At 41.6% G+C, this 22,801-nt stretch overlaps 1 protein-coding gene across 1 annotated transcript in view; it reads right to left on the bottom strand.

Annotated features, from left to right (window-relative positions):
• aven (apoptosis, caspase activation inhibitor) overlaps positions 1 to 22,801 on the bottom strand; it is a 143,982-nt gene that overhangs the window by 30,767 nt on the left and 90,414 nt on the right. The window contains exon 3 of the mRNA XM_060917833.1: positions 865 to 935. Coding sequence (XP_060773816.1) covers positions 865 to 935 — 71 coding nt within the window. The remainder of the gene's footprint in view (positions 1 to 864; positions 936 to 22,801) is intronic.

Raw genomic sequence — 22,801 nt, 5'->3', positions numbered from 1 at the left:
TGTGAAGATCAGACTTTGATAGATCCCTGTTCTTTAAATAAAACAGGGTGCCCACTCACACCTGATTGTCATCCCATTGATTGAAAACACCTGACTCTAATTTCACCTTCAAATTAACTCCTAATCCGAGAAGTTCACATACTTTTGCCACTCAGAGGTGTAATATTGGATCATTTTCCTCAATAAATAAATGACCAAGTATAATATTTTTGTCTCATTTGTTTAACTGGGTTAAATGTGATCCAAAACATCTGATATTTTAGGTCACATTTATGCAGAAATATAGAAAATTCTAAAGGGTTCACAAACTTTCAAGCACCACTGTAGCTCCTGTTCCACACTCCAGCCCGGTCGGTGGCGGTAATGCACCTTTAAGTTGATTTGCCAACCATCAAAAAACCAGAAAGAAGGGGGGAAAAAAAAAAGTGACGGACCGTGTCATTGAACCAACCAAGGACGAAATAAAAACTCTACTTGAAAACAAAACCTCCAAAAATACAAAAGGAATACAAGTATTTTTAGAATGTCAGAATTTTTATTTTATTTTTTAGGCGGAAATGATTTTTTTTCAGCCGTTTTGTATAAAGACTTTTTTAATCGAATTTGCAAAAAATAAAGTGCTCCGTTTCTCAAAATCCAGTGAATGTGGATCGAATAAAACAGTTATTCCACTCAATCTCGTCGTACTATGCGCCTCGACATCGGTCAGCTCATATACGGTGGAATAACTTAATTGTAAGAAACCTGTGTTAATTACTTATGTACTTATAATTCACTTATTTACTTGTAATTACTTCTTACGGTTAAATGGCACAAATATTTGGTAAAGCTAATCTCATGTTTTTGTGTACGGGATGCAGGTACCTGATTAATTCCGAGTGAATCCACCTCCCAGTCTTTCTCCTCAGAAAACCTGAACTGAGTGAAGGAGTCACCTAAAATTAGGGAAAACAAATGATAAAAGATAACTGATATTTAGATATTAGATGTGGATAAAAATAACAGAACACACAAGCACATATACACAAGCAAAAGTAGAGGTTTATGGTGAGACGGTGGACTAACAGCTGTTCAACTGGGTTGAGATCTGGTGAGTGTGAAGGCCATAGCGTGAAGGCTTTACATCATTTTCATGCTCAAAAACTATTCAGGGACTCCTCGTGCAAGCCAAGAGACTCCCATCAGCATCGTTGTCGTGTTGTCACTAGTGGAACGGTCCGAATTCTACAGCCACGTGTTTCTCATCTTCATTTACAGCACGAAGCAACTTCCATTCTACAAAGAAAGCGGTAAGAGATGACGGCAGGAGAAAGACACAGCTGCTGCGTCTCGCACAGCTGTGAGAGTGAAGAAGAGGATGTGCTGCAGATCTCGCCGTGTGCGCGCGTGTGCTTGCGTGTCTCAACAGGCTTTCAGCTGCACCTCGCTTGCCAACTGCAGTTGATCATGATGCTTACAGAGAGACGCAGTGAGAGCAGGGGGTCGAGTGCACACAGCGCTCACACGCCTTTGCCTTTTTAATGTCTTCTGGATTTTCGTGGCATATTGTTAAAGTGGCAAACACAAAACAAAATGGTGTCGGTGAGAAATCAGATGTGTGGACATTCTACCAGTTATGCCACGGTCACAACCGGCCGTACGTGCTCCTACGGCCGGTCTACGTGCAAAAAACGCACGGAGGGCGCGCGTGCGACGTGCTGATTTTCGAGCCGCAGAGGTTCTTTGTCATGTCAAACAAACTCTACGGGCGCTTACGGTTTTTTCAGGTTGCAAGACAAACTTACGGCCAACGTGCGTCTTTTCCCATGAACAAAAAAAAAAAAAAAAAAAAAACGCAGCGATTTGGGAAACGCCAAAAATCGCACGGCCAAAAAAATCGTACGTCCGGTTGTGACCTAAGCTTAAGGAAGCCAGACTGCTCATGGACATTTCTAGTTTATTCGGGTTTGCGCTGCTGAGAGATTGTTTTCTCTATGCACGCACGCACACACGATGTTTCAAAATAATTTGGTATAATTTCACAATCTAATAACTTTGCCAATTCTCGCTCAACTGACCTCAAATTTTAACAGCATGTGTGGAAACAGGTCAAAATTGTGTGTTTAATCTTTTTAGGAATAAAAATGCCATTCACTGAAATAGAAAAGGCGTTTTGTGTGTTAGAGTATGCTCGAACACAGTCGAACAAGACTATAGCATGCATTTGTAACCCTGTGTAACATTTAAAAGTCAGTTCATAAAAATTAGCATATGTATATTAGTTTTGTTAAAAACAGTGTTAAAGAGTTCATAATATTTAGGTAAAAAAAAAATGTTTTGGATAAAACAAATACATGTACGATTTAATAAGTTATGCTACTTACAGAAAAAATAAATAATAAGAAATAAATAAATAGATATATGGTTAAAAAGGTCTGTTATATAAAAGATGAGAAATTGATTTGAGCACGAGTGCGATTACTGTGAAATCTAACTTTTCCTTTAAGTTGTCTCATCTCATCTCATTATCTCTAGCCGCTTTATCCTGTTCTACAGGGTCGCAGGCAAGCCGGAGCCTATCCCAGCTGACTACGGGCGAAAGGCGGGGTACACCCTGGACAAGTCGCCAGGTCATCACAGGGCTGACACATAGACACAGACAACCATTCACACTCACATTCACACCTACGGTCAATTTAGAGTCACCAGTTAACCTAACCTGCATGTCTTTGGACTGTGGGGGAAACCGGAGCACCCGGAGGAAACCCACGCGGACACGGGGAGAACATGCAAACTCCGCACAGAAAGGCCCTTGCCGGCCACGGGGCTCGAACCCAGGACCTTCTTGCTGTGAGGCGACAGCGCTAACCACTACACCACCGTGCCGCCCCCCTTTAAGTTGTACGTCAGTCATTTGATTTCTGCATTGTCATTGGTCAGAAGCAAGTAATCAGCCAATCCAATTCATGCAGTTATGTTGGAACGGGGCGGGAAGTTCACGCTGTGGTTTTAAGCGTAGTTGAACCGGAGAGTGACGGAGCGTTTTTTTTCAGTCAGAGTCCTGAAGGAAGCGAAGGAATTGTGGGAAACATTTGAGAATCATCATCAAGGACGACTACCCGTGGTCCTGTGTGTAATATGCTTTTCTGTGAACTATAGAAGGAGACGGACGCTGTGAAAACAAGATTGAGACGAGTTTTGCTGGTGGATGGACCCTGCTGTTTTTTCTTTCCCGGACTTCGTTGCTGCATGCGGACTGCATTGTGGACTGTGACTGCGATCGGCCTCTGTGGTTGCCATTAACTATCCTCTGCTATCCCTTTTGTCCTTCATTTGGATTTGTGAGTACATTACTGACTTTGACACTGCACGTGCTTCTTAGTTTATGCTCTTATTTGAGTGAAGTGACCAAAAAGTTTTGGGTCTCACCGCACCCGAGCTTCAGCACAGGCCTGCAACCTGAGTTCGGGGTTATTTGGAGAGTGTGTGTGTGTGTGTGTGTGTGTGTGTGTGTGTGTGTGTGTGGGCCCACAGGTGAATTTTGAGTTTATTGAAGTTAAAGGAAATTGAGACCAGGGACATTTTATTTTAGTTTTGGTTTATAGGGTATAAAACCAGAGTTCCTAGAACCTGACGTACACCATTTAAAGAGACCCTGTAAGTTTATTTTTATGTTTGAAAAAATTCTTATTTACTTTTTTATCACAGCTTTCATTTTGTCTTTTTGTAAATAAATACCTGTAAAGGTTTTGGTTTTTCTAAAACAGTGTGGTGGTCCTTACTGTAAATTAGTGAGTTAGCAAAATTAGAATAACTTTCAGATATAAGGGGTAAACCTTTTACTTTACGAACTCAGGCCCAGTCTCCCTCAGCATTTAGTTATATCCTTAAATGGGAGACCTGGGTTACACATTTATGAGAGAATTCTCTTTAAAAAAAAAAAAATGCACCAACTGCAATGCAGATTTGGACATGGTGCAAAAAGTTTAAAGAGGAAGGCTGTGTGTGCAGGACAAAAGGATCTGGACGACCACCAGCATCGGAAGAGACGATCGAGCGGGTTCATGAATATTGAAAATTTGTGAAATCGTTCACGGAATCCACATACCTTTGAATTTCTCATTCAGATTTTGAGGAACAAATCTTATATTGCTCAACATTAAGCCTGTCCGGTTTCATTTGCCTGGACCATGTAGTTCCTGGAATATTTCTCAAATAATATCAATTTTTTTTTTTTTTGGAAACACCCTGTATAATAACATAGCTTAGAATGTGTCTTTGTGATCCTAAAGGAGAAATATGTCAATGAGAAATGATATACAGTTGTGGTCAGAAGTTTACATACAGTGACATGAATGCCATCTTGGATATGAACGTCATGGCAATATTTGGGCTTTCAGTCATTTCTTTCAACTGTTCTTTTTCTTTGGCAGAATGATTGTACAGCTTTAATTAAAATAAACACTAGAATTTGGTGCACAAGTTTTAATTTTCTTTGGGTTTTCTGAAAATCAACACAGGGTCAAAAATATACATACAGCACACCTAAGATTTGGGTAAAATGTCTCTTCGTAAGATTCACCCTGACCGAACATTTTTGTTTACCATGAACAAGCTTCTGGCAGAATTCTGGTTGGATATTTCACAACTCTTCATGGTAGAATTAGCAGAGTTCAATTAAATTAGTTTTTTTTCTTGCCATGGACGTGACTTATAAGCATGCACAATTATAAGCACGGTCCATATATTTTCAATAGGGTTGAAGTCAGGACTTGTTTTAAGCTTAATGTTAGCCTGCTTTATCCTCCACAACCAGCTCTGATGCGTGTTTGGGTTCATTGTCCTGTTGTAACTCCCAAGTCGTGTTCAAGTTTCTGATGGTTTAGGCTGAAGAATTCTGAGGTAGTCCTCCTTCTTCATTATTCCATCCACTTTGTGCAATGAACCAGTTCCACTGGCAGCAAAACAGCCCCAGAGCATGATGATCCTACCACCACCACCAGCTGGTACAGTGTTCCTCTGTACATGGTGGTCATTGTGGCCAAACAACTCAATCTTTGTCTCATCTGACCATACAGCTTTCCTCCAGAAGGCTTTTTCTTTGTCCGTGTGGTCAGCTTCAAACTTTAGTTAAGCTTGAAGGTGTCAGTTTTGGAGCAGGGGGTTATTTCTTGGATAGCAGCCTCTTAGTCCATGCTGATCTGAACTGTAGTCAGTGATCCATCAGCTTCCAGTTCATGGCAGGGCTGTGCCATGGTGGTTCCCAGGTTGTTCCTGACCATCCAAACCAATTTTCTTTCAGCTGAGGGCGACAGTTTGGGTTTTCTTGAAGCAAAGTGGCTACGCCTCACAATAACTTGGATACAATTGTTTGAACTGACCTTGGAATTTGCAGTTGTTTAGAAATGGCTCCAAGAGACATTCCGGAGTTGTGTACATCTGCGATCCTCTTTCTCAGATCTGCACTGAGCTCCTTGGACTTTCCCATTTTACAGTGTGATGGTCAATCCAATAAGTGCTGTAAACAAACCCTTTTTATTAAGGCACAGAGAAGCTACCAGCTGTAGTCAATCATGACCACTAACAGGAAGTTAAGAGACCTCGGCCTTGGCAAGATAAGAGACATTTTGGAAGTTTCAGCACCTCTGAATTAATAATCTAAGTGAGCATATGTAAATTTTTGTGCTGATTTCAGAAAACCCAAAGAAAACTAAAAACTTGTGCACCAAATTCTAGTGTTTTTTTTAATTAAAGCTGGATGCTGTACAATCATTCTGCCACAGAAAAAGAACAGTTCAAAGCAATGACTGAAAGCCCAAATATTGTCATGACCTTCATATCCAAGATAACATTTCGCTGTATTGTAAACTTCTGACCACAACTGTATTTGTATTGAACTGATGCTAAATTTTTATTAGTGGTATTTAACAGTCAATGGACACATGCCTCAGTTTCCCCGACACATAACGGGTGCTGGTGACAATAATAAGGAGACAAACTGAAGTACATAAATTTAAAAAGAGCAGTGGAAAAATCACTAATAAAGATGTCATAAGGCCATCCTTAAAAAAAATCCGTTTCCTGTCCACCGGGTGAGGAAAAAAAATTTCAGTAGGGAGGGAGGGATTTATATATATATATATAAAATTATATATATGGATGGATAAGAAATCGCAATGCTGTGTTTGCTTTTTCTTTCAGTACTTTATTACAAAAGCAGACATTTAATAAAATGACAGTTTAATCAACTGAAACTTGTACAAAAACTAAGTTAGCATTTTAAATGCTGACTGCAACATTTGCAAAACTTTTACAAAGGTACTTAAAATGTCCGACACACAGACTTTTTGTAGTTCTAAACCGACCGTTAGGCCTAGTTCGGATGAAATTACACTATTAAAATGATCACTGAATGATTTGTTTTTCTGAATCTTTACTATTTTGTTGTTCGCTAGAATACCATTTTGCGATTTCACACTTAAGCAAATGTTTGAAAACTCTGGATCTCCTTCCTTCATGGTGGCTGCCATTTTTTTGTGGCGCATGCGCAGAGCTGATTCAATTCTATATTCTGCGCGGAATGCGTAAATGTCAAGTTCGATTTTAGATTTACGAACCCGAAAAAAAATGTCGAAAAAACGGCGTTAAAAAAAATTTCAACCGCACAAACGGCGCTCACCCGGCCGGTGGACCGGAAACACAACGTTTTTTAATAATGGCCTAACCTTTGAATGTTTGTGGGTGATTACATTTCTTGTAAAGTTAGATATAACCTCGCCAACCTATCTATACCAATCTCCCTCAGCTCCTACCTATGACCAACCAAAACATGGGACTGGATAGCACACTGGAGATTTTACGTGTCCGCTTGTGTCCTGAGAACACTTTTTTTTTTAAAATACATTTCCCTGAGTTTCCAGCAGCTGTGGATCACCAAGTCACTATTCCCACTCATCTCTGATATCGGCATGAAAAGGGAGAGGATGAGAGGAAGGTGAGAAGCATCATCAAGCAACACAACCCAGCCAGGACCTATTCACGTCACTGCCATCTGGCAAAAGCGAGCTGAGCATCTTGTCCAGTACCAGCTGCCTAATAGACCGTTTCAACCTCCAAGTAATCACATTTCTAAATGAGACTTTTCCCCCTAATTCATTTCCTGCACCGCCACTTTAACCCCATTTTAAACTTCCATTCAACGTGAACTTTTGCACTGGCTGCTTTACTATAATGTCCCTTTGCACTGTGTAATGTCTGCTGTTTTAAAGGAGAACTGAAGGCAATTTTTTTTAATTATCAGAATTCTAGCTCTCATTTTATTAAATATCGGAATGCATTTTTGTTGCTGTTTTGTCGCTGCTATAGCAAGTTATGAGTGTTTGAAATATGCTCTGTAATATACATCAGTCCATATGTCAAAGCAACGGCCGTAAACAAGATTTGTTGAGACCTGTGCGAGACGTCATAGGACGGAAGTAAAACGTACAGCGGAAATCAAAGCGACCGACATCTGCCAACGTCGTCAAAAGACGCGCGCACCCTCTTTCGAATGCTGATGTAATCAAGCCGGAAGTTTTGTTTGTTTTGATAGCAATCAGGAAAGTTTGAAAAAAGTCGGCAGTAATCGTCATTTAAACTCGTTTTTGTGCAATACTTCGTTTGGAAAACAGTTTTCAAAATGGCGGCACTGACACCTGGCTGACACTTGACGCTTCGAAGTCTCGCACAAGTCTCGTGAAGATTGCGCGGATAAGCGACGCCTACCATGGACCAAACGATCTAAATTCAACACGGCTAAAAACCGAATAGGCGGATAAGTATAATATTTAATTGCAATTAGTTGCCAATACAAGTCACGATAAGGTTACTAAAACCGAAAACGTAGTTAAATAATACGTTAATTAAAAAATAAAGTAAGTTTAAAAATGACCTCAGTTCTCCTTTAAAGGAACAGTCCACCGTACTTCCATAATGAAATATGCTCTTATCTGAATTGAGACGAGCTGCTCCGTACCTCTCCGAGCTTTGCGCGACCTCCCAGTCAGTCAGACGCGCTGTCACTCCTGTTAGCAATGTAGCTAGGCTCAGCATGGCCAATGGTATTTTTTGGGGCTGTAGTTAGATGCGACCAAACTCTTCCACGTTTTTCCTGTTTACATAGGTTTATATGATCAGTGATATGAAACAAGTTCAGTTACACAAATTGAAACGTAGCGATTTTCTATGCTATGGAAAGTCTGCACTATAATGACAGGCGTACTAACACCTTCTGCGCGCTTCGGCAGCGCATTGATACCGGAGCTGCGCTGCCGAAGCGCGCAGAAGGTGTTAGTACGCCTGTCATTATAGTGCGGACTTCCCATAGCATAGAAAATCGCTACGTTTCAATTTGTGTAACTGAACTTTGTTTCATATCACTGGTCATATAAACCTATGTAAACAGGAAAAACGCGCAAGAGTTTGGTGGCATCTAACTACAGCCCCAAAAAATACCATTGGCCATGCTGAGCCTAGCTACATTGCTAACAGGAGTGACAGTGCGTCTGACTGACTGGGAGGTCGCGCAAAGCTCGGAGAGGTACGGAGCAGCTCGTCTCAATTCAGATAAGAGCATATTTCATTATGGAAGTACGGTGGACTGTTCCTTTAAAGCACAACCAGTATTTTTGCCATTTATCCAAATAGTTTGTCTCGTTATTGGACTTAATATGATCTCCTGTATCTGTTAAATTCCCCCCTAATATATGTTAGTGTTTAAATATAGCTTAATACAGGGCTTTTCAAAGTGTGGGGCGCGCCTCCCCTAGGGGGTGCCAGAGTTCTTCGGGGGGGGGGCGCAACGTGAGGAAAAATAAACCAGAATAAATTACTATTGTGGACATTGAGCGAACTTCAGCTAGCCTTTGCCAGAGACCAAATGGATCGATTTTTAGTACCTAAAGCTACAGTGAGTGAGGAGACAGAGTCTGGGCCAAGCAAAAAAAAAAAAAAAAAAACAGACCCTCCAGGATTTCGCGATGTTGCGATTTGCAACTTCAACGCAAATTCAACCAATCCCCGCGAATTCAGGGCGGTGTTGCAATTATATCCAATCACCGCAACTTTCCCGCAAATTTGACCAATCGTTGGCGTCGTCTTGAGGTGACGTCGACAAACTACCTTCCGCCTTACTTCCGTGTATACGTTCAAGAGAAGCAGCATGCGTGCAGTGTTGCCAGATTGGGCGATTTCAAGTGCATTTTGGTGGGTTTTGAACTGGAAAACGTCAGCAGTATCTAGCAACACTGCATGTGCGAGTCAGTGTTTCTGTAGGCTTAAATTCTGTTACTCAAAGTGTGTTATGTTTACAGTGAAGGACTGTGCACTTGACATTTTTTTACTTAATACAAGAAATTAATGGATGCCAACATTTTTGTCAAAATGGTATTTTATTTTCCATTGTTTAGGCAGCTTCAGCATCATACTGTGAGATTCTGTTCAAATTGTCTTTTTTCTTCTATGAAGCCTGAGCCATTTATTTTATTAGTTTATAATTATTGTTTAATTTAGTCTTCAGGAGAGACTGCCTGCACACAGTACTAGTATTAAGAGTTTTTTTTCTTACATGAAAGCTGAGGCATTTATATTATATTTTAAGGTAACTTCATGTCGTGCTGTGAGGTTCTCTGCACTTTAACTTTTGAACCAACAGGTGCATTTGGATAAGTAAAGCCTATTTTTCTGCATTTTTGTAGTCCTGGTAATCTTTTATATTGGTAAAGATGTTTATAGGACCATCTCTCAGTGTCTTTTTTTTTAATCAATAGTTTTTCAGTAATAACTTAATATTTAACATATCACTCAATTTTAATCACAAAAAGAGAAAATCGCAACAATTTCTCGCAACTTTCACTTCCTCCCACAATGTAATCACAACAAAAACCTAAAAAACACCGTAACTTTCATAGCAATTTTTTGGAAACCCCCGCAACATCAGACATTTTAGCCCGCAACAATCACAAAAAAGGCCCGCGGAATCCTGGGGGGACTGGAAAAAGAAGGAAGTATGACCACGATTATTTAAAGTTTGGATTTTCATGGACTGGATCTGAAGATGCTCCACTGCCACAGTGTGTTGTCTGCCAAGAGGTGCTAGCTAACGATGCTATGAGATGTTTAAAATGTGTAAAACAAGATGTTTTAAAAAGCACACATGTTTAAAATGTGTAAAAGAAAAAAATAAAAATGTGTACAACAACCATTTTTTTTTAAATACGAATGAAACATTAAGTATAGCAACAACAAAAATTGTAAGGGGGCGCTGTTGTTTATTTGCTCTCTGAGGGGGGGCTGACTCTCCCACACTTTGAAAAACCCTGGCTTAATACATCACATCACAGTAACACGGAAACCAAATTCATTACTGCTCTACGTGTGTGATTCGTCATAAATGCACCTTTTAATGCGTCCATGCACTTTTTTATTGAAAGAAAAAAGGCCAAGCAAAAATCTATATTAAACTGATTAATGTAAAGAAAGATGGGAAAGGAGATAATTTGCTGTTCCAAGGTGCCGGAAATTAGAGCAGTAAAATGTCTTAAACCGACAGGGACAGAAAACTGATCTTTACTGTACCGGTAATAATCTTCACAGAACAAACAGCATGAAGATTAGACGCTGCATGATTGTAGGGCAAACGAGCCGATGTGGCTTACGGAAAATAAAAACAGTAAAACACACCACACGTGAAGAATAATTGCTGCTCTCGCAGACAACGCATCTGAAGACTGGAAGATGAAACAAACAACACGCAGAAGAGGCAACGTGTCAGGGGAAACAGACTGCCCTTAAAATGACTGTTCCAGTGGACTGTGCTTAAGTACAGAGGAAAGCATAACAGCCCATTAACACCGCCGTTACAACTCGTACCCATCAACCAAATGACATTGTGCCACTGCGTGGGCACACGAGCACACAGATGCTTTCCAATTATTTTCTTTACCGAGGAAAGACAATACCAATGTGTGCGCGCACATACGCACACTTTAACTCAAGTACTGCTGAAAATATCTGCTTATACAACAGGAATCTTTTACCTTGCCTGCTCAGACTTCAAAACTAAATAGCAGAATTATTTATTCAACATATACACAAACTAAGGCCCTCTCCACATGGCAACGGATTCAGGTGAATCCGATAAAATTGTTTATTGTTTCAGCCTGGCATCCACACGGCACCGGCGTTTTGGGTGCCCCAAAACGAAATCTTTTGAGAACGGATTCCAGAGTGGAAAGATCTGGCAACGGCGCCGTTGCGAAGTCGTCTGGATGAGTAGAACGGATTTGTTTACGATGACGTCACAACCACATGACTGTGAGTGCTTCACGCCGGGTAGAAGTGTAACGAACTCGATGCGAGTTGTCAACAAATCCTATAACTTGGTTCATGAAACGCGCTTACAAAATATTTTCACTGTGAATATTTATTGTGTAATGGTGCAAAGTGAGAGAGAGAGAGAGAGAGAGAGAGAGAGAGAGAGAGAGAGAGAGAGAGAGAATAGCCCTTAGGGCAGAGTCAATCCCGCCGGCAAAAATAGGGGAAAAAAAGGAGTGATCTCACCTCTTCAGATGTTGGTTTAAGTCCTACAATACATTCCTCAAAAAGGGCGTAGAGGAGCAAATTAATCCATCAACGTGTAGCGTTCAATTTATTCCGGATCATTAAAGACGCCGCCTTCCGTGTAGAATCATACGTCATCCTCGCCGCCATATTGGATGGGTCAAAGCGGAGAATAAAGATGCCTCATTCATGTACTGCGTTTAACTGTACCAACAGGTTTTCTGTCCAAACGAGATCACATGGGATTACCTTTCACAGGTGAGACTGGAAAAATACTTTTCATTGTATTTGGTCATTATAACGTAATTTTACGAACAGATTTTTCTGACTTTGTGGCTAATATGAAGTCTCGCGCATAATAGTTTATGCGCATGCGTCCTTACTTCTTCTATTGTTCTGGTGTCTCCGAAGGGACCGTCTTACAGCGCCCCTAGTCCACATGGGCAACGGATCAGTAAAATATCAGGTACATATGGCAACGCAACGCTTGCTGAAAACGATGCAATACACATGCCACACCTCTACGTGCGCTGTAAGACGGTCCCATCGGAGATACCAGAACAATAGAAGAAGTAGGACGCATGCGCATAAACCCCTTCTTCTACCCGGCATGAAGCACTCACAGGAACAAGCACACAACAACAAGAAGATAGCTGCGACTACGCGAGGAAATCGTGCCTTCTGTGTGTACAAATTAGTTTTATTAGTGTGCATAGTTTTATATAACTTAATTTTCTTATTGTGTGTGAACATTTTGAAAAGCAGTCTTATCCAATAAAAAAAAGAAATTCAAGAAATGGTTCAGTTACTTGTTTATTTAAAAGAAAAGCTGTATACAAAAGTGAATGCAATGCAGTGGTTCATACAAAACAGCGAGAGTGCTGCTTGTTCTAGTCATGTGGTTGTGACGTCATCATAAAAACGTCCGTTCTACTCATCCAGACGACTTCGCAACGGCGCCGTTGCCAGATTTTTCCACTCTGGAACCCGTTCTCGTTTTGGGGCACCAAAAACGCCGGTGCCGTGTGGACGCCAGGCCAAAACGATAAACAATTTTATCAGATTCACCTGAATCCGTTGCCGTGTGGACAGCCTCTAACCCATTATACTTGGTTACAGCTGATATTAAAAGGTAACACTCCTGTGTTTTCAACAATCTCCGTACAAGGCTGAATGAATTAGAATGTAGAGATGAAAGTGGAGCAAAGAAAAAAACCCTGAACTTTTGAAAGTCAAACTAAGATATGGGGTGGGGCAACGTCCCGCGAAAATATTTTAATAACATAACACGCAAAACCCTGCAATCTAGTGCATTTTAGTACTTATTCTCACTAAAACAAGTTATAACTTTTAAGCCTTTTTCTTTCATGTACATTAATGATTAACATGTCAAAAATATCAAATTTAATTCCCCTAGTTAATGAGTAATTTTCAGGAGTGCTTTTACAAAACGCGGTGATTTTCCTGCTACACAGTTCAGTACTCTGGAAAAAAAAAAAAAAATGAGACAGTTGAAGGTAAACTCAGCAAAATCCCAAACCAGTCCTGTTAAAAAGTAAAGGTCTGTTAGAGTTTCTAAAGCTTTCAGGTTTCAGTGTTGGGGACATTGAGCCTCGTTTATCAATCTTTTAGTAGAGTTGTGCGTTTGCAGAAGCTAAAGTGAACTAAACATTTCCAATTCAGATTTATGCGAGTTGAAGCCAATTGTTTACATTAGTTCGCATTGTCTGTAAATTTAAACACACCAATGAATACCAAATTTCTCATATAAATCAGGGGCGTAGCTAGGATTTTTCAGGGTGTGTGTGTGTGTGTGTGTGTGTCACACACTGACTGGCAGCCTGAGTGCATTATGTAACAAAAAAATAAATTACCATTGCTAGTTTTAGGCAGCTTAGAAACCGGCTCTTCCATTATTGCTGTTTCTTCAATGTTTTCTTGATGTTGCGTTCTAGAAACGGCACTAAAACTTGGCTTCGAAGCCACAAAATGCAACTTTGATGGAAAAAAATATATAATAAATTGCTTACGTCGAAAGAAGGAGGAAAGTTTTGCTTGTTTTGACATGGTAAATTATTAACACGAGGAAATACTTGTAATTCGCAACTAAAAAGACTGCAGCTACACTGGCAGCTTGAACATGCTTTCTAGTGCGATCGTGTTGCGCAGAACGGTGTCAGTCCTGCGCGCCTTAGCTCGTGCACCTGAAGGTGCGCCTAACGAGCTCCGACACGCACGCCGTTAACAAAGAACACCTGTCTTTAATCAATGAACTGTATTTGGGCTATTTAAGGACTGCGCCCACGCAAGGACGATGCGAAGTATTACACCGCGTCTAGGAATGCGAAAAATAAGTTTCTCCATTCGGGAAACCGGAGATTTTCAAGAGTTGTCAAATATCCGGATTTCCGGGTAAATCCGGAAGACTTTCATCTATAGACCCTTCCCACTGACGTCACCGGAAACCGGAAGTAAACAAACCCTACGCCATATTGGAAGACCAACAAACTCGTGATTAGGGGGAAATAACGGCAGCGCACGGAATTTAAACCCACGAGGCACTTGATTCATCATAAACCTACAATGGTAAACTTTTGTGCTGTGTTAGGGTGTTCCAACAAAGCTGATGGGAAAGGTGAAAAGAAGTCTTTCTACAGAATACCAGCTGTGATTGAGACACAAGCAAACCAAGGAGCTTTCTGCCAGGAGACAGAGAATAAGTGCATTACTGAGTGTCTGTGAGCAAAGGAGAGCCTGAACGTTGCAACCTCCCTATTGGCTGTTTATTGGTTGTTTGTAAAAATGTATCAGTTGTTGCCCTTCATCGCGGACTCGAGAGACGAGACCTGACGAGTTAGTTCGTTGGTAGCAAAACAAAATGTCTGGACACAAATCGGGTTTTCAGAAAAGGAAAGAAAATAAACGCAGGGTCAAAAATACAAAAAAGGAGGCAGAAAACGCAAAACGAGTTAAGGTAGGACAAATGGTTACTTTTCTGAGGCAGCCCGCCGTGGCTGCAGGCTTTCAGTTGTGTCATTGAATGGTTACTTTTCTGAGGCAGCCCGCCGTGGCTGCCTGCAGGCTTATTTATTATAGCCCATTTAGTTAAAATAGTTTATATAAAATGTTTATAGTTATATGATGGTTGTCCTCAGTGTTCGAACCATGCCGATATTTTCGGGGGGTCCCTTTTTTTCCCGGGGGGGGGTGTGCTTGCGCTCGTCTCGGAGCGCAGATCTCCAAACACATGAGAAGCCTATCTTACGCACATATCACGCGGACTCCACACCTCCACACACGCATCGCGTCTGAAGTCATAACTCATCAGGGGAAATCGTGTCTGCATTGGCATGTTCAAAAAACAGCCTCGCGTCAACAATGATACCACACGCAAGAAAAAAAAAAAAGTCAGGCTACTCAACAACAACCAACCTGGCAGCAGCAGTCGTTGTCATGTAAACACAACACTTCGGATATGCAAATGCTTCCCGTTACACACGATTGCTATGTCAATAAACATCATTTTGCCAATATTTTAGAGACCCCCCAACATTTCCCAGATCATGTTTTCAAGGGATCTCATGTCTGTTTCAGGGGATCTCGGATCCCCCGAGTACCCCCGTAGTTCGAACACTGGTTGTCCTGATTTAGACTGGTGTGTTTTTGTTTTGTTTTTTTTTTTGGGGGGGGGGGGGGGGGGGTCTGCGCAATGTTGCACCCGGGTCCAGATTAGGGCAGAACCGGCCCTGGCTACATTTCAGGTGTAGTTTGTTTTATGTATGTATGTACTTGCATAGATGTGTACTTGGTCTTCCAATATGGCGACTACCGAAATCTCGCGGCGCGGTGACGTCATGCGGGAACCCTCTATAAGAATGGCACTCAGTAGAGTGAGTGAGTGAGTGTGTGTGTGTGTGTGTATATACCTTCCCCAAGCCATATAACATCAAAATCAATTGAACCTACGACAATACTAAAGTTGTACACCAAATTTCATTAAAATCCGTTCGCTAGTTTGAGCTACGTTGGGAACACAAATAAACAGACGCGAAAACAAACTCCAACAAAAGTTGGTAGAAGTAACTAGCTACAGAAGTGGACAAAGTACCGACTTCATGACTTAAGTCAAAGTACAGATCCTGCTGGTCAAATGTTACTCCGATACAAGTGAAAGTTCTCCAGTCAAATTTTTACTGAAGTACTTGCTTTTAAAAACACTTAAGTACATTTTCTGTCAACACATTGTTGTATTATTGCCACAACCTCATGCCTCTGAAGCAACTGACTGGATTATTTTGTGAATTCAGAAAATGAACGCATGCTGTGCCATCATGGTGGTTTAACGTTAAGCTAGCTAGTCAGTGAAACTCCACCTGACATGCTAACAAACGGTTTTCAAACTCAAAATCATATTGGGTAGCTAACGCTACTAGAAAAGAAAGATTTCTACATTATTTATTTGGCAAGATTATGCGAAAACATATTTCTGAAAGGACTTCAGATAAGTTAACATTATTCATATTAGTGTAACTCCGTTTTTACATGCTAACAAACAATGTCCAAGTTAACTAGCTATGTGTAAACGTTAGCTGTGGACAAGGCTACGGCAACTTGGCGGGCAAATCCATAGAAAGCCATTTGACTAACCAGACTGCATAGCTATTGCAACATTATCACTAGCTCTAAAAGCACAGACAATTTCGTTGCAAGCTCACACACACACACCTCATGGTACATGAACATGGGTTCATGGGCCATGGGCGCGTGCGTTCTCCAGAAGAACCGTCTCCTTCCATTCTGCCATCAACTGATCGTGTTCAATTAATGCTACTGAGAAATAATTGAACTTGATTTTATACAGTCTATGGATGTGACCCTAGTGATTACTGATCGGCTCTCAGTGTCACCTGTGAAAAAAACATCACGTTTTAGAAAAGAAGAGAAAAAACGTCCACTTTCAAAGCTGCTTCATAGTAACGAGGACCTTGACAGAAATGTAGTGGAGTGAAAAGTACGATATTTGTCTTTCAAATATAGTGAAGTTAGTCATGAGTTTCCAAAAAAAAAAAAACACTCAAGTAAAGTACAGATACTCAAGTAAATGTACTTCATTCCTGTCCACCTCTGACTAGCTATGAGGACAGACATCCATGTTAGAAGTTGTTTATTTACCGTATTTTCTGGACTATAAGCCGCTACTTTTTTCCTAGGTTTTGAACCATGCGGCTTATACAAAGGTGCGGCTATTCTGTGGATTTTTCTTCCACCGCTAGGGGCGCTCTAACCGGAAGTAGAATCAAAAATAAGATAGACGAAAAATCAATGCAAAGAAGAATTAGCAGATCTTTAGCAGATAGAACATGCACGACAAATTACTAACTGGTAATTATTTTCAAATCCAGCGAAGATGATTAAAGTGACTTGTGGTTTCAAACACAGGAGAAATGAAGGTAAATAAATACCGGTTATTTTCTCTTGGTTCTGTTCCGTTTTAATCAGCAAAGTTGCTGCTGTGTTAAAAGGCACTGTTCGGAAAGAATCTGTTCAGGTACATACATGTACATTTACAGTACAAAATCGTTCTGTACATGCAGTAAATATCTAATTTTTCAACATAGATATCTGCGGCTTATAGTCCGGTGCGGCTTGTATATCTTTTTATTTTATTTTTTATTTTTAAATAGAGCAGATGCGGCTTATATACAGGTGCGCTCTATAGTCCAGAAAATACGGTATTTATTTTTAAAACTCTTATGTGATATCACTAATTGAAAAATTAAAGTCCTTATGGTCTGTTTCATAATCAGGATATACTTTTGGGGTCCATAATGGTCCAAAAATAAAACCTAAGATTTTTTTTTTTCCCCGTGTCCGAAATCACTCACTATATAGACCCCTTGCACTGACGTCACCCGAAACCGGAAGTAAACAAACCCTGCGCCATATTGGAAGACCAACAAACTCGTGATTAGGGGGAAATAACGGCAGCGCACAGTATGTGAACCCACGAGGCACTTGATTCATCAAAAACCTACAATGGTAAACTTTTGTGCTGTGTTAGGGTTCTAACAAAGCTGATGGGAAAGGTGAAAAGAAGTCTTTCTTCAGAATACCAGCTGTGATTGAGACACAAGGGGAGCAAACCAAGGAGCTTTCTGCCCGGAGACAGAGTGAGTATTTAGCTGCTTTATGCAGAGCAGATCTGAATACTTCAAGTCTACAGCAGTACAGAATATGTTCAGACCATTTTGCTACTGGTAAGTCACTAGGCTAGAGTGTTGTAGAACATTTAAAAAAAATGTTTACTGAATAAAAACATCCTTAATTTTATCACATTTATGTTATTTATTTCATTTCTTTCTTTTGTTTTAATTTTCCTCCCTCCATCCCTCTTTGGATTTTAAATATAGTTTTTCCCCCATGTCCAAATAATTCAAAGATCCTTATGTTTCCATTCTCCCTTGCCCCGAGTCTTATCATATGGGTCAAACCCATCTATCACAGCCAGTTTCTCCACATACCGTGCCCTTTCTGCAGCTGGTAATGTACTCACATAACCAGAATTATCAGCCATCGTGTCACTTCACTCATCGTGTCACTTCACAACAGCTGTAATATCACTTCACTCTCGCTCGTAGTTTTTGTATTGTGAGTATGTATGTATGTATGTATGTATGTATGCATGTATGTATGTACGTGGTCTTCCAATATGGCGCCCTTACAAAATCACGCGGTACGGTGACGTCACGCAGCAGCCCTCTATAGCGAGTTCGCCATTTTTGGCCCTTTTCCACTACCCTTTTTCAGCTCACTTCAGCTCGCTTCAACTCACTTCAGCCCGACACGGCTCGCGTTTCGACTACCAAAAAACAGCACGACTCAGCTCGCTTCAGCCCTGCTTAGCCCCTAAAACTCGCACGGTTTTGGAGTGGGGCTGAAGCGAGCCAAACCGAGCCAAACCGAGCCGAGTGAGGCTGGGGGCGTGAGCAGACACTCCCCTGTGCACTGATTGGTGAGGAGGAGTGTCCTCACATGCCCACACACGCCCCGCGAGCGCGCTGGGATCTGTAAACACCGTAAACCCGGAAGAAGGAGAATTACGAGAATTATGAAGCCTTATGCGCCTCGCCTCATCTATACGCTCTTGCCAGTATCTGTTGGCGTTGTCGGTGACAACAAGCCACAGCACCAAGACCAGCAACACTAACGACTCCATGTTTATTGTTTACTATTCGGGTCGTGAGACTACCGCTTAAAAGATCACTGATGTCACTGTTTGCGCCGCTTAACAACATCACGTGACGTCCACCCACTTTCGCTAACTCCACCCAATGTGTCCACCCACTTCCAGCCAGCATGGTTCAGCGCGGTTGTAGTCGAAATGCAACGCCAACAGCCCCGCTCAGCTCGACTCAGCACGGCACGGCTCAGCCCGACTCAGCCGCGTTTGTAGTGGAAAAGCGGCATTTGTTGCGCTGTCTGAATGTAAAGTGAGAATTATTACACCATATATAATGGACTCCTAGTATCCCATCATAGTATGCATCGTACAACTGATGGTCACTAACCAAGCAATATATACACCATCATGCATTGCAGTCACGCTGAAAGATTTATTAAAAACAAACAAAAAAATTAGTGTGTTGGGGTGAATGGACGGAGGAAGAAACGCATTATAAGCAGACATTCAAGTGCAATTAGACATAGTAAGAGAATAGAAAATAAGCTAAACTAGACTAAACACTGCAATGAACCATCAACTGGCTGAAGAGTTGAATGTGTTCTACTGCAGATTTGACACATTCACACCTCTCCCCCCCTCAGACATTAAAGACCCATTTACACCCCCTGCTATTCTGCCTCCTCTCGCCTCTGACCCCACACCAGCACTCAAGATCTGTGAAGAGGGTGTTTGTCAGCTTTTTCGCAGACAGAAGATCAGGAAGGCACCCGGCCCAGATGGTGCGTCACCCTCCTATAGAGATCTTGCAGTCACGTGACCGGAAAGTACACAACCCCCATCTTGTCGGTCAAAAACACCGCTGAATACTGCTGCACTCGTGTACAGAATGGATCAATTTCAACCGACGGACTACACGGCTCATTTTTCTAATGAACAAATAACTAGATATATGTCTAAAATAAACGATCTACAGATTAGTGACCCTTATGGCTTACCGGACGGAGTTTTCACAACCGGATTTTGAACTGCCAGCGGAATACCCAGACGTGTATGATTACCTCATTAACTTTCACTCGCTGTTCAGTGGTGAAGCACTGCGTGCTTATAAATCTCTGGACAGTTATCTTTACAGAAATTCAGGATCTGTCAGCGACTCAGATGTGGCATCTTGTAAACAAGAAAATAACAATCCTCATTGGATGGGTAAGTCACTTAAGTATTGAGTATAGCACTGACCAGCCAATTATAGAATAGAATAAGGTAATTCCAAATCATCCGTCTTGTTTACATGGATCTGGCGTTGGAGAGGTAGAGGCTTGGCAGTGGAGGTTTGAGTAGCTGTTTTCTGAGCTTAGTCAACAGGCCGGCTCTGCCTGTAGCCTCGCTTTTGCCTCGGCTCCCGGCGCCGCCTCCTTCGCTTTGCTTCCAATAACAATCCACGGAGACCACGCTGGTCTCGCTATCTCGTCCGGAATGTTTTTTTTTTTTTTCTCGTCCGGAATGTTGTGCATGCGATGGAAATCGCTACAAACCGTCATTTTCTGCTGGAAACCAATGTCCAGTAAGTCCATACGGTTGTAGTGGATATTGAAGTCTGGTACAGACGAACAACACGCAAAAATACACACAAAAAACGTGCACAGGTAGGGAGAGCTTGCAGCCGCAGCCGTTGTAGTAGAATTGTATATAGTAGGATTTTCCAGAAGAAAAGGTAGAAGTAAAAGCAGAAGTAGAAGGCGGAATATGGCGTTTGACCGACACGATGGCGTCTGTCACAATCTGGATCGGCTGTGACGTCACATGCAAGTGCTCCATAGATAGTTTTCACTGACGTCACGGCATTCCGGGGAACACCCCCCAGCTGCCATCTTGGAGGGCAAACAAAACGGACCATCGCCACTACCGGCTACATTATCTCGGACAAATTTATGAAGTTGTATAGTCAGTTTTCTAAAATAAAGATCAATGTCGGCAAAATCAAGCAAACAGAAGTATATAGATACATTAGACGACATCTCACAACAACAACAGTATGCAGCCAAACTGGCCTTGACTGGGGGAATTGACCCCTACGAAGTGGACAAAGATGCATTTTCAAGTGACTATGCAGGGCTGCCAAAGCCTGAAACTGCCAAAGCCTGCTCCAAAGCCTGAAACTGACTTCATCAAACTTTAAAGGGTGTCTGATATATACACCTTTATATATTCACAGCACGCCTTTTGTCGGATGCCGCCTTTCTCACGGCTGAATCGCGCAGATCCGATTTTTTTTTTAGGGGGGGCGCTGGAGTGTCTGATTATAATTTCAAAGTAAATTCTGTATTAAAATTACTAAATAAGCAAATCCGTTACAGTCCATGAAACAGGAAGTATAAGGATGAGAAAAAAACAGTTTAAATCGGGAAGCTGCGCACATTTGCGCAGCCCGAGCGGTGTGCAGGACTGCGCAAATGTGCGCAGCTTCCCGATTTAAACTGTTTTTTTCTCATCCTTATACTTCCTGTTTCATGGACTGTAACGGATTTGCTTATTTAGTAATTTTAATACAGAATTTACTTTGAAATTATAAATCAGACACTCCAACCCCCCCCCCAAAAAATCGGATCTGCGCGATTCAGGCGGCATCCGCCAAAAGGCGCGCTGTTTGCATCCCAAACACAAATCAAATCATACAGAATAGACCTAAAATGTTTTTCAAAAATGACCCTTGCGTGAGTGAAGTGACAAGTTTCAAATAGAAACGTGACAAACGAGCGATATTAAGTGTACATTACAATGTAAACGTACACTCAGCGGTTCCAGTTAGGCATTCTCCAGAGATTGTTCACATGATGTTTTGGTTTCCAAAAACAAACAAACACAATTGATTGTTTATTTAAACAACTTACCACTTATAAAATGATTGGAGCAGACTTTGTGTTTGGAAGGCTGATAATCCTTGCGGTTGATTCTCGCAAGCCATAGATTTCTCCTTTGTATGCCGAGTTTGTTTGTTTGCTCGCCTTCGTGCTCTCGTACAGTGGGAATTCCATAAAAGCTCCGCTTGACTTCATCATCTGACCTATTACGACAGCCGTGAATACAACAGGTGTGCACCATTGCTAGCTTTAAATAGTAGTAATGTAACTATAAATGTAAATAATATATAAGTGAATGTAACTCGCGCGCTACAATGTGTGCTCAGTGACCCATACGGTAAGCTAGCCCTCCAAGATGGCCGCCACCAGGGACTCCCCGACTCTGTGACGTCATGTGAAAACTATCTATAGAGATCTTGCATGTGACGTCACAGCCGATCCAGATTGTGACAGACGCCATCTTGTCGGTCAAACGCCATATTTCCGCCTTCTACTTCTGGTTCTACTTCTGCCTTTTCTTCTGGAAAACCCTACTATATACAATTCTACTACAACGGCTGCGGCTACAAGCTCTCCCTACCTGTGCACGTTTATGTTTTTTGTGTGTATTTTTGCGTGTTGTTCGTCTGTATCGGACTTCAATATCCACTACAACCGTATGGACTTACTGGACGTTGGTTTCCAGCAGAAAATGACGGTTTGTAGCGATTTCCATCGCATGCACAACATTCCGGACGAGATAGCGAGACCAGCGGGGTCTCTGTGGATTGTTATCGGAAGCAAAGTGAAGGAGGCAGCGTTGGGAGCGGAAGCAAAAGCGAGGCTGCAGGCAGAGCCGGCCTGTGGACTAAGCTCAGAAAACAGCCACTCAAATCTCCACTGCTAAGCCGCTACCTCTCCAACACCAGATCCATGGTAAACAAGACGGACGATTTGGAATTACAGCTGGAATTACCTTATTCTATTCTATAATCGGCTGGTCGGTACTAGTAATACTTAAGTGACTTACCCGTCCAATGAGGATTGTTATTTTCTTGTTTACAAGATGCCACATCTGAGTCGCTGACAAATCCTGAATTTCTGTAAAGAAAACTGTCCAGAGATTTATAAGCACGCAGTGCTTCACCACTGAACAGCGAGGGAAAGTTAATGAGGTAATTATACACGTCTGGGTATTCCGCTG

The sequence above is a fragment of the Neoarius graeffei genome, chromosome 3, assembly GCF_027579695.1.
Source record: "Neoarius graeffei isolate fNeoGra1 chromosome 3, fNeoGra1.pri, whole genome shotgun sequence".
Classification (NCBI taxonomy): Eukaryota; Metazoa; Chordata; class Actinopteri; order Siluriformes; family Ariidae; genus Neoarius; species Neoarius graeffei.
This window is presented reverse-complemented; position numbering and strand designations above follow the sequence as displayed.